At 46.6% G+C, this 11,270-nt stretch overlaps 1 protein-coding gene across 1 annotated transcript; it reads left to right on the forward strand.

Annotated features, from left to right (window-relative positions):
• Positions 1-1,936: 1,936 nt before the first annotated feature.
• LOC120371455 lies at positions 1,937-7,574 on the forward strand. Its single transcript, XM_039487229.1, has 3 exons — positions 1,937-2,081; positions 4,344-4,479; positions 6,702-7,574. Exons 1-3 carry the CDS (start codon positions 1,994-1,996, stop codon positions 7,156-7,158), a joined length of 681 nt encoding a protein of 226 aa, XP_039343163.1. The 5' UTR covers positions 1,937-1,993; the 3' UTR covers positions 7,159-7,574.
• Positions 7,575-11,270: the final 3,696 nt, after the last annotated feature.

Genomic DNA, 11,270 nt, shown 5'->3' on the forward strand with positions numbered 1-11,270 from the left:
AATGTTGATCTTCCAAGACCAATTCATTTTATCCTGGTGCTTGATGCCTTGTGCTTGTCAAGCATAAATGTCCGTAAGGCAACATCCCGCTATGGTGACGTGTTAACCTCACAGCTATTTGGGGAACTGTTAATATCTGGCAGGCCTAGGTTGCAGGGTGCAGAAGAGACCCCCCCCTCGAATACAAACCATCAATATTTGGATGGCTGATAACACCACACATTGCGGAGAGTCATTTGGAGGCTTTGGGTTTTTCTGGAGCAGTCCAGGGCTCTCTAGAACAAGCCCTACTGGAAGGTGCCACTTCCTTATTTTATCCGGTGACACAAAAAAAGTGACAATAGAAATAGTGTCTCCCTCCCACCACCTATTTAAAGGAAGGGTAAGGTTGGCACTTGCCGACATGCCTGCAAAGGGGAGTGAGGGAGCTAGAACTCTGCTTTACTGTCCTCTACTAGCTCCCCACATTGCAGGTCACAGCATAAGCAGGAGAGCAGCCTCCAAAGAGCCTTATGCCCGGAGGAGAATGTGGGCGCCTTTCAGAGATCATTGCTATAAATGGAGAGTGGACAAATTTCCTCCCCACTTCCCTTCCTTCACTCATTTAGTTATGTATTCACACACGCTGCCCCTTGTTGGGCGTGACAATCAGAAATGGTGACAGCGCTTCTTGGAAACGATCACAGCCACAAGTGTACCAGAAAAGAAAAACAGAAAAATGAAAACCTGAGAGATCCGGCTCATAAAAGTCTCATGATTTTTATAGCACAGTCAAGTGCTTGGTTGAAGAAAGGGACATCACATACAATAAAAATAAGCATAATGTGCTAGAAATCGTTCCATTTGTTTCTTTTTTTTTAAAGCTACTAAACAAAGACAGTGTTTGAAGTAACAAAAATCAAACTGTTGTTAAGAGGAAATAAATGATAATGTATCTTCATATTGGATCCCCTCCCACCTCCCAGCCCTACTGTCTTGGAGACTCTGCCCCTCCTCAACCAGCCCAACCCTCTTGGAGCTCCACCCCACCACCCGGGAGCCCCTAACTCCTCCCCATCCACCATTCTGACTATCCTGGAGCTGCTGCCTCCCCACCATCACCACCAGCTTGACCATCCTGGAGCCTTTGCCTTCCCCCTTCCATACCTGTCCTACCAGCCCAGAGCCCCTTCCTCCCCCTGCCCCCACCAAAAAAAACAGCTCAACCATCTGGGAGCCCCTGCCTCCCCTCTCCCCACAGCCCAATTTGCCCCAGAGGCCCTCTCCCCTCCCACCAGCCCGCCCATCCCAGAGCCCCTGTCTTGTGGAAAGGGAAAAGGACAGTTCTGACCAATCACAAGAGATGATAAACAATTCTTCCCTCGTGGCTTCAATGACGTTAAAATACCCTAGTGCCCCTGCCAATGATTCATAACATTATAAGGCTTCCATTGAGTGCAGCGGGCATTTTCCAAGAGTAAAGAATGAGTAAGGAGTGCAGCAACTGGCTCACATAAAAATAAATTATAATATAATAGCAAATACCTCCTTCCCCCTCTCCTTTGTCTGCATTGTCTAGTTAGCCTGTGAACTGTAAATGGCAGGAATTGTCTTTTACTCTGTTTTTACACCTAGCACAATGGGGGTCTCAGTCACAGAAGGGGATCTCTGAGTGTGCTTGGAATACAAGGTAGCTATAATCAGACATAGATCATTTCCCTGCTGTATTAACATATATGTAAAAGAAAACTAACTACAGAATTTTGTAGATAGAAGAAAATGAATGAAAATCAATGAACGTATATAAAGCTAGTATTGGAGTGGTTTTTGTTTTACTTTTGAGATGTTGAATTTATTAATATCTCCCATGCACATTCAGGGTTTGAGCCTGCGTGAGGAGATTATGCTGTCAGAATGTCTGTAAGAATACTAGGGATGTCATAAGAGTCCAACAGCAACATTAAGACGGTGGCAGTACACAGTCAGCATGGATACTGTACATGGATAAACAAGTATGGCTGTTTATTCCATCATCTTTGTCCTGCTCTCCATCTTAATTTCTGGTTGCAGAACAGCCAACAAAAATGAACCTCCTTCGGAAGGTACAGTGCTCAGTGAACCTTATAACCACAGGCTGAAGACAGGCATCATCTTTAGAGCAGAGTTTACTAACCCCTTTTGAAAAGACGAGACATCATTTGATGTCACTGTCAGTAACGATATGATAAAGACAGAGCAAAATGTTCTAGGCCAGTTTGAAAGCTGGCAATTAGGTGGCTAAACTCAGCAAAGGGCAAAAGTAATGGCAGCAGAATTATGAATTTAGAGCACATGTGACATTTACTAAGGTTGTACATCTTATCCCACTGGAGTCATGATAATATTCTAAGATTCTCAGAACCTCAGTCTTTAAAATGTTTAGGACCGGTTCCATCAAGGGATGCATGACTCTCATATGGTTTCATGCACCTTGAATAAGCCTCACAAAAGATGAAAGCTTATCTGGCTTTATAAAAATTATTCTCTCTTTGCACCTTCTATTATTCTCCCTCCCACCGACTCATCCTTCTAGCTCACAGTTTCCTTTCTTCACACTACAACTATTCTCTCCTTGAACTCCAGGGAGTCTCATACATTTGGTGATATCTCACTAGTGTTTTATATCTGCCACTGTCTGTCCTGGGATATGTCTGTCTGCTGGCTGCAGAATAGATTACTTCACAGCTTCCTAAATTTAGAGGTGATTCTGAATTATCATCTTACCTTGGGTCTTGTAGAAACTCAAAATAAGTTTGGAAGAAAAAGATTGAACCAGAAGAGACAGTCAGGCCTATAAGTTATGAAGTTTCAGCAATAGCTTAGTGGCCTGTTGGTATTTGGGGAGAATGAAGGAGCTGGTGTGTCCTGGAAGGGCACTATAAATGTGTTTAATAGGGCTGGCTGAGAAGTTTCCATCAAAACTGTTTTTTGACATAAAATTGGATTTTTGATTAATTTGTCTGTTAGCTAAACAACAACAACAGAACGCCCAGTACTGAAATATTTTGGCCAGGAAAAAAAAATCCAATTTGGAAATGCTGTTGCCATGTCTTATGGGAGTTGTAGTCTTCCATTCTCCGCTATGGGCTGGGCTTCCCCTCTCTTGGTGCACCATGGCCAGGGACTCCTCTCTCCAAAAGAGGAGACCCTGGTTGCATTACAGCAGATGTCATACATTCAGGGAGCCTGGCCTATAGAGGAGAACAGGAGGTTGAGGCACCAGAACTACAACTCCCAGGAGTCACCACAGCAACATTTCCAAATCCAAATATTTCCATTTTTGAATTTCCACTAATAATACATCTTCCAGCCAACGCTGCCGTTTAACAGCCACAGAAGAGAATGGGTGCAACAGACAAAGGACCAAATGAAAAGCTAGACTAGCAGGCACCAATTCATAGCTTCCAACCACTCTGATTAGGTTTGCCCTCTAAACGGACAGTTATGTCTGCCATTTATCCAGTGTTTGGGGCAATCATCATCCCGCAGCTCTTCAGGGCGTTGCATGAGCCTCTCCAGCACTCTGCATGCTGCGCCGTAGTGTTTGTAGGTTTCATTAGCGCTTGACTGGCTCGCTCTGTCACTGACGGAAAGCAACATAGATAGGGTGACCAGACAGCAAATATGAAAAATCGGGACAGGGGTGGGGGGTAGTAGGAGCCTATAAAAGAAATAGACCCAAAAATCAGGACTGTCCCTATAAAATCAGGATATCTGGTCACCCTAGACATAGACCACAGGCGATCAGATGGGCAGGCAGTGTGGTGAGCAGTGCAGCCTGTGGTGAGAAATTCAGCAGTGGGATAAAAGCAGCTGTGAGGCAGTGGAAGGAAAAAGAGCCCTAGGATTCCTCTACACTCCCAGCATGAGCCCTAAAGGATCAGATGATGGAGGGAGAAGGAGAAATGCCACTCCATGCCCTAGGGGGTAGGGGAGGAAGACAAGATAGAGCATCCCTCTTCAAGAAATGTGAGAGGCAGGGTGGTGAAACCCTCTCGGTCTCCCCCACTACTAAGGGAGGTTAGAGAGGAGACCCACACTAGAGAGGACAGGGCAGAGAGGAGAGGGCTGAATGCAATCAGACAGGTGGTCCTTTCATTGAGAACATTGCACTCATTATGGTGTGGCCCCCTGGGAAGCCATTCATTGCCAGAGTGACCCTTCGGCACCTGCTGTTTGAGGAGCACTGGTGCAGCCATTGAAGCCCATGGCACTGGATTTGTTCCCATACAGTCAGGCAGGCCACTGATCAGGGGCCACACCGATGGATACAACAGTACATTTACATTGTTTTAGCTCATACTTTCTTTAAAAAAATGTTCTAGAAAAAGAATCCCAGGAGAGTCAGACGCTTAAGCAAGACCTAATAATCGCTGCAATGAGTGTTTTCTTGATAATCTCCCTCCTACTCATTCTGGGCTGCAGTTTCCTTCATTACAAACTGGTGACAAAGGACAACACGTAAGTTTTACAACATTCTGTAACCTCCATTCCACTGCGTGGTGCATGCTTTGTGTATTGGGAACGTGGGTCCTTCAGGCAGGTTTGGACAGACCCTGCTCATGGATTTGTTTGCAGCACTGGATGTAATTAATTGGGAGGGGGGTGGGAGTTCTGATGCTTTTCGGCACGGTGCTTCCAGGTCCTACCTCTGAGCATACTTTGAACATACATTATGGCTTCATCATGCTCGAAGGCGTCAATGAGCCAATCTATGTGTGTGTACTAAATTATAGAAAAAGTTAGTAGCACTGCTTGTTATTAACGTTGAATGACACTTCCCATTATAAGACCCTGTTTTCGGTTGTTTATAACTTTGCTAAACTTTACCCATTCAGGTTGAAGTACACAAAGGGAGTCTGCTGCGGGCTAGATTTTTCTGAGAACAGTGCAGCCTTTTCTGAGAAGGAAGCTTGTGAAAAATATGTTGTTTGCCCAGGTTAAAAAAAAAATCACATGAGCTTTCCTTTGAATAGCTCTAGTGCCCCCATGCTTTGAAACAGAGGTTTGACATTTGGCAGGGGGTGTTCTTTGTGTCAGAGACGTGCCTTTTGCTGTCCTCATGAAAATCTACCCACATACGGGCAAGTTATAAGGCTTTGAGAACTTGCAGATCACACCTGCTCTTTAGAGAGTCTTGATTTGAGCAGTTGCATCTCTGAAGATTCCATTTTTGCTGTGAATCTTCGAGCCTCGTGCTGGCCCATCCCCACAGAGCAATTCAGCAAACTCCCTCAGGGCTACAGGGGCGAAGACAGACTTCTCTTATGGCTGCTTTGGGCTGGGACGCTGCCTGATTCAAATGCAGCAGAGACAAAAGCTGGAGGAGAGGGAGGGAAAGGAGAAGATTGGGACAAGGAATCTCGGACTGGAGGTGGAGAGAGAGGCTGGGAGTGGAAGTGGGAGGAAAGTGGGAGAGGACTGGTTGCCGGTTGGCTGCGGGGGACTACTGATATTGGATGAGGAGCTGAGGGAGGGGCAGACTGGGTCTGGCTGGACAAGAAGACAGGCGCAAGGAGCCATGGATGGGAGAGCCTGGAGCAGGAAGCTGGAGAGGGAGTGGGAAGAGACAGAGATTGGCTAAAGAGCCTGGGGAGGGAGAAAAGGACTGGGAGCTAGTGTGGGGCAGGAGAGACATATCAGATGAGGAGCAGAGAGGGAGACTGGGACTAGCAGTGCAAGGAGATTGGGAACAAGGAGTTGGGGCAGGCAGATGGGGAACTGGGACTGGCTGGCCAGGAGACTGGGCCTGGATGTGGGGAAGGGGCGAGACTGGAACTTGGACAGTGACCCTGAAGAGGGAGACTGTGACTGGCTGGGAAAAGGGACCGGGCTGAGAAGCGGTGACTGAGACTAGGTGGGCATGGAGAACAGAACTGGGACAAGGAACCAGAGGTGGGGAGGAGACAGGACTGGGATGGGTCAGAAGAGTCACAAGAGCACTGTCCTCTCCAGAACTTGGATTGGAACCCGAGATTCCTGAGTCCTGCCATTCCTCCACTCTCAGCAAAGATCCATGAAACCTGCTGACAAAATGTCTCTCTCCTCTCCCTCTAGTTCTGGTCCACATAGAGCACAACCTACTACTACTATCAGTTGCTCCATTAGCTCAAGTGGCAGGTCTGTGTGGTGGACCTACAGGTTCCAACCCTGCCAATGGCCCATGTGGATGGTCATATGATCCCACACATTTGAAAATGGATAGAAAATGCTGAGTCTGTGAGTGCTCCAAACAGTCCCCAGATCAGGTGGGCATCCTCTCCCTTGGCAAGTCAGGCTAGTGATGCAGAAGGCAGTTTGTGCCCAGAGATTTTGGGCCTCTCTGGGCCACTTTCTGTCTGGGGACTGTGTGGAGGGCCAGAATGACATCTTTAGGAGCTGTGTCTTAGCCCAGATGGTGTATGCATGGGGAGGGGAAAGGCGTGAGAGCTTAAATTACTGAAGGTTTTACTCAAAGCTTATAGCTCCACTCCTGCCTGGCTCTGCCCACATTCTCCCAGTTCTTTATGCAGCTTCCCTAATTAGTCAAGAGAAACTGTTGTTGCTAGGCTGAGATGACACTTCCTGTTTGATTCCTGCCTGGCATCCTCGCTTGGTCTCTCAAGCTCAATGAAGTCGTGGGGCAGGGAGGGGCGGGGGTTCAGCTTGAAATCAAATAGGTCTATTTTTTTTTTTTTTTTTAGGACTTCAAAGAAAGAAGTGAAATCTATCGCCATCAAGTCACACTTGCATCATGTTGAAACGAGGATTGTCCTATCTTCTTCCCAGGCTATGCAGTTAGCTGCCTCCCAACAGAGGAGATCTCAAGGAACCTCTCTCATACAATCATCACCGATTTATAAACAGCCTGGAGATGTGCTACCGCTACAACCAGCCTCCAATGAATCTGCTGTCAGTTTTGCATACACTGACTCTGGCGCTGTTTTCTCAGCACCAAGGAGCCATACTCCGGAAAGTTTTCTTTCTACCCTCTCAAAGTCAGGAAGCCTTTTTTCTATGGAACAATATGATCTCTTTTATAGGTCTTCCAGGAGTTCTTCCAGGGGGTCCTTGGGCAACCCTGGATACACATACCAAGATGAAGAAGGAAGCAGTTATTCTGGGAGCACATCTTTTGTCCCACAGCAATGTGACAGATGATCTACCTTTCACTAGACGCAAATGATATTCCATGCGTATCTCTCTGCTGCACTATGTCTCTTTTAATGAAAAATTTAAATAGGAAAAAAAAGCACACAACTTGAGTATTTTCTGAGCTATGTGTGAATGGAAGGCCACACAAAGAGTTGCCTCCCATCAATATCTTCAGTTTTTAAAATACGGAGATCTCCTTTGGAAGTGAACTTACTCCAGTCTTTCCTCAATCATGATAGGGACTACATGACCTAACGAATCAAGCTCTTTCCACAGTGAACAGATGGGCTGTACAAACTGACTGACTGATGCCAGTTTCCAAGAGTACTTCAAATATTAGACTGGGATAAGAGGTTAACAATGAGATTGATCAGCTGTAGCTGTTATTTAAAGAAGAATAAAATCACAGAATAAGAGACAAACTTTTCTCAATGACATGGAAAAACCTGTGAATGTTCCATTGCTCATCTGTGGACCTCCATCCAAACAAACCCCAAATTAGCAAAGGACCTGCTGTCAAATGTTTTTCAAGAGGCCCTTCCCCAAGAGATGGGACTTGTTTTAAAAACTGCCTTCAGTGTTAGGGATGTTATTAATGGAGAATGCAAGTGCTAGAAGTTAAGGGGCTGATCTTCAGTGCCAAAAGCAACAACTTCCAATGAGTTGGGTGTCTAACTGCTACCCTTTATGCCTTTGAAAACATCCCCCTAAATGTCGAGCTATTAGATTGGCCACACAGGGTAGGTGGCTAGACATTGAGCTATTAGCAGATTGTGCCCACAGTTGTTTTGTTTGCATTTGCAGTTAATTCTTAGTCTGCTGCAATTATTCAGTACTCTATAGCTGAAATTTGAGCCATGTGGATTAGTTGATCACTCGTGTTGGGGGAGGGAAGGATGAGGAGCACATTCAGCTTGTGGGAGCCATTGCTTGAAAGCCTGATTATTATACGAATAGTCCCTCTCCCCAGCCCAATCCTTGAACCACTTCCTTGTCTCAGCCTATCCTATTACGCCTGGGCCCTATGAAATACACTGCCCTGGGCCTCAGAAACCTTCTGGCTCAAAGGTCTTCTGAGCTCCCCCTACTCCTGAACCTGTTGCCCTAAACCAGGTGCCCAAACTTGCTGATTCACACCAGCTGAGGATCTCACCCCACAGAGCACATCTCCTCGCTTTTCCTTGTGCAAGTTCTTCTGTAGGGTGGGAGGGACAGGTGTGCTCTGTGGCACGGTTTGCTCTTCCAGGGCCAGCCTTAGGGGTGCGCCTCTCGGGCAACCACCCAGAGTGCCATGGGGCATCATGTGGCAGTGCAGAGGTGTGCACTGCTGGTGTCGTTAGAAACTGCTCCCAGCTGGCAGGGGAGCGCCAGGTGGGGGGGCGCTCAGATTTCTCCCTGTTCCCTCATGGTGGAGGAACATGGGGGTGGGTTAGCAGCAATGACATACAGATACTGCTCACCTCTCCCCCCCCAACATTCCTACGTCCTCCCCTAGGGGGTGGTGAGGGGGGAGCGAGGAGCAACACCGTGCGCTCCATGGACCCAGGTCATTTCCCCCATGTGGGCACAGGAGGGGGTGCAGGGGAAATGGAGGGGTACCACACCCACAGGGGCCAAGGGCACCAAATACAAGTTCACCCAGGCTGCCATTTCCCCTAAGGCTGGCCCTGTGCTCCTCTGCCCATGCCACTGGGGCTTTTGTGGGTAAGATGACGATGACCATGTTAAAATATACCAGCTTTCCCCTTCTGTGATGTGGAACCGCTGGGGGAGAGGCTCTGAGGTAGCCTTGGAGAGGCTGCGCAGAACCCAGCCAATCAGGAAAGGGCTCACTGGGAGAGCCAATCAAGAGAAGTCTTGCTGGAACAGCCCATATATAAAGGGCCGCTCAGCAGCACAAAGGTAGTCTCTCCCTGGAGGGCAAGTGGGAAGGACTGTCTGCTGAGGAGCAGCGGGGATACTGCAGTGCTGGGTAGCGGCGCAATAGGGGAGCTCTTGGCTGACCCTGGCCAGCCTGAGGCCCTGAAGCAAAGGCAGGGAAGGGGTTAGGGCTATGGGGAAAGTAGGAAGCAGGAAATAGGAGGAGGGGCAGTAAGTGGCTGCCAGCTATAGGGTCCCTGGGCTGGTACCCAGACTGCGCTGGGTTCTACCCCCCATTACTCCTACATGCCAATGAGGAGAGTGACCTAAATCCAAACTACAATTTGCCCCTGAAGTCAGGGGCTGGACTAGGGACTGCAGTTGGCCACTGAAGCAAGTAGAAGGACTGAGGACCCCTGTACCCTGAAATGGGGGAGACAGCAGGCTGGGGCACAGAGCCGAAGGGCCATGTCCCAAAGAGGGCACCACGGGTCCAGGAGCAACACGGGTCCAGATGATGGAGACAATGGAGGGAGTGGAAGTAACGGGGCAGGGAGTGAAAGGCACCTAGTAAAAGGCAACCTGGTGGCCCAAAATTCCCAGCATGACCAGCAGGAGGTGCTGTGGCGGTGGGTCTGCACCACGACAGGGAGGAGCTGGGAAACTGGACTGGAGTAAGGAGGGGGCAAGGGAGATGCTAGACGCAATCAGGAGGGAAGCTTGGACAGAGTGCAGCCTGCAGTCTACATATAATGTTCTCTGCAGCCCTTATTCAATTGTCAAAGCACTGTCTTGTATTGAGATTGGCAGGAGAGGTACTCCTGCTCTTTTGTAACCTTTAAGCAGACTTTCTGTTTGTCTTTCATTTTGTGGTTTGTTTTGTAAATTACCTAGGTTTTCTCCACCTCGCCCTCTTCCTTGGAAAAAGCCTGTGTTGACCTAATGGTGAGAGTCATTGTACAAAGTATCTCACAGGTCAGACATTGCTTAAATGTTTCCACTTGCGTTATTTGAAGCCATTATTACAGGATGGCATTTCAGTGGGATTTTAATTGGAGCCAGAGCGAGAGCCTCAAGATATCTAGTGACAACAAAAGTTACTAGGAAGTCTGACAGCTGCAGTCACTATTTGCAAAAGCTACACTTCCCCTTCTATCCTCTTGCCTAATATTAGGTGGAATTTTGCAATCTGCTGGCAGCTAGCTGGCTATTCCTACGGTGCATGTTAGTTACAGGTTAGTAATCCAAACAATAAGAGATTTGAGATTTATTTAAAAACCACCAGAACATTAAAAATCAGCATAGCCTTTACATTTCATGTGCTGAAATACAGAAAGCCAGAACCTGAGTGGGAGTAAATTAACATAGCTCCATTGATTTGGATGCAGATATGACTCTTTGCACCAGCTGAGGATCTGGCAAGAAACAGTCTTTTGTGGTTTTAAGGTTATATTTCTACACACTTTGAAAAGTTTCCCTTTTTTTGAGTTCTGAGAAAACGTTATAGTTTTACAGAACTTTAATGAAAGGAGAAAAAAAATCTTCAAAAATCATTGGCTATTAAAAGCTACAACATACCAATCTAATATGTTCCAGGAGTTGATATAGCTGCATTCAAAGGGCAAATATCTCGTCATATATTCTTCTGCTGGCCACATGATGGCAGAACAAGCAAAGAACGTTGCACACTGAATTAATTAAAAAAAAATCAATGTCTGTGCTAGCGTTTGTCTCTAGTTCTGATGGTGAAAATGTTCCCTTTTCTTATGCCGTGTTACTTACATACTTTGTAGGACAGGCTACTATATAAACCCAGAATTATAGTTCAAAGTCCACAACACTGTCAACATTAAAAAATGTTGCCATCGATGAAGACTCTTTAATGGCCTATATAAAATGAGTTGATAGTTCCTAAAATTGTTCACTTCACAAAAACTACCCTGAGCTAATGTTAAAATTACATAATACACAGGTTGGGAAAAGTATCAGGGGATAGCCATGTTAGTCTGGATCTGTAAAAAGTGACAGAGTCCTGTGGCACCTTATAGACTAACAGACATATTGGAGCATAAGCTTTCGTGGGTGAATACCCACTTCGTCAGATGCATGCCTGGTTGGGAAAAGAGTGTCTGTACATCTAGGTATAGTGCTTGGATTATCCACAAATACAAAGTTTGTTTTTAAAAGACATATAGCATATAATCAGCAATAACCCACATTTTGGTGAATACATTTAAGAATACAGTTTAGATATTAGC

Source organism: Mauremys reevesii, linkage group 9 (genome assembly GCF_016161935.1).
Source record: "Mauremys reevesii isolate NIE-2019 linkage group 9, ASM1616193v1, whole genome shotgun sequence".
Lineage (NCBI taxonomy): Eukaryota > Metazoa > Chordata > Testudines > Geoemydidae > Mauremys > Mauremys reevesii.

Coding starts and splice junctions, on each gene's coding strand:
- LOC120371455 (XM_039487229.1), top strand. CDS start 1,994: ATGGCTGTTTATTCCATCATCTTTGTCCTGCTCTCCATCTTAATTTCT. Junction 2,082..4,343: donor AAATGAACCTCCTTCGGAAG/GTACAGTGCTCA, acceptor AAAATGTTCTAG/AAAAAGAATCCCAGGAGAGT. Junction 4,480..6,701: donor CTGGTGACAAAGGACAACAC/GTAAGTTTTACA, acceptor TTTTTTTTTTAG/GACTTCAAAGAAAGAAGTGA.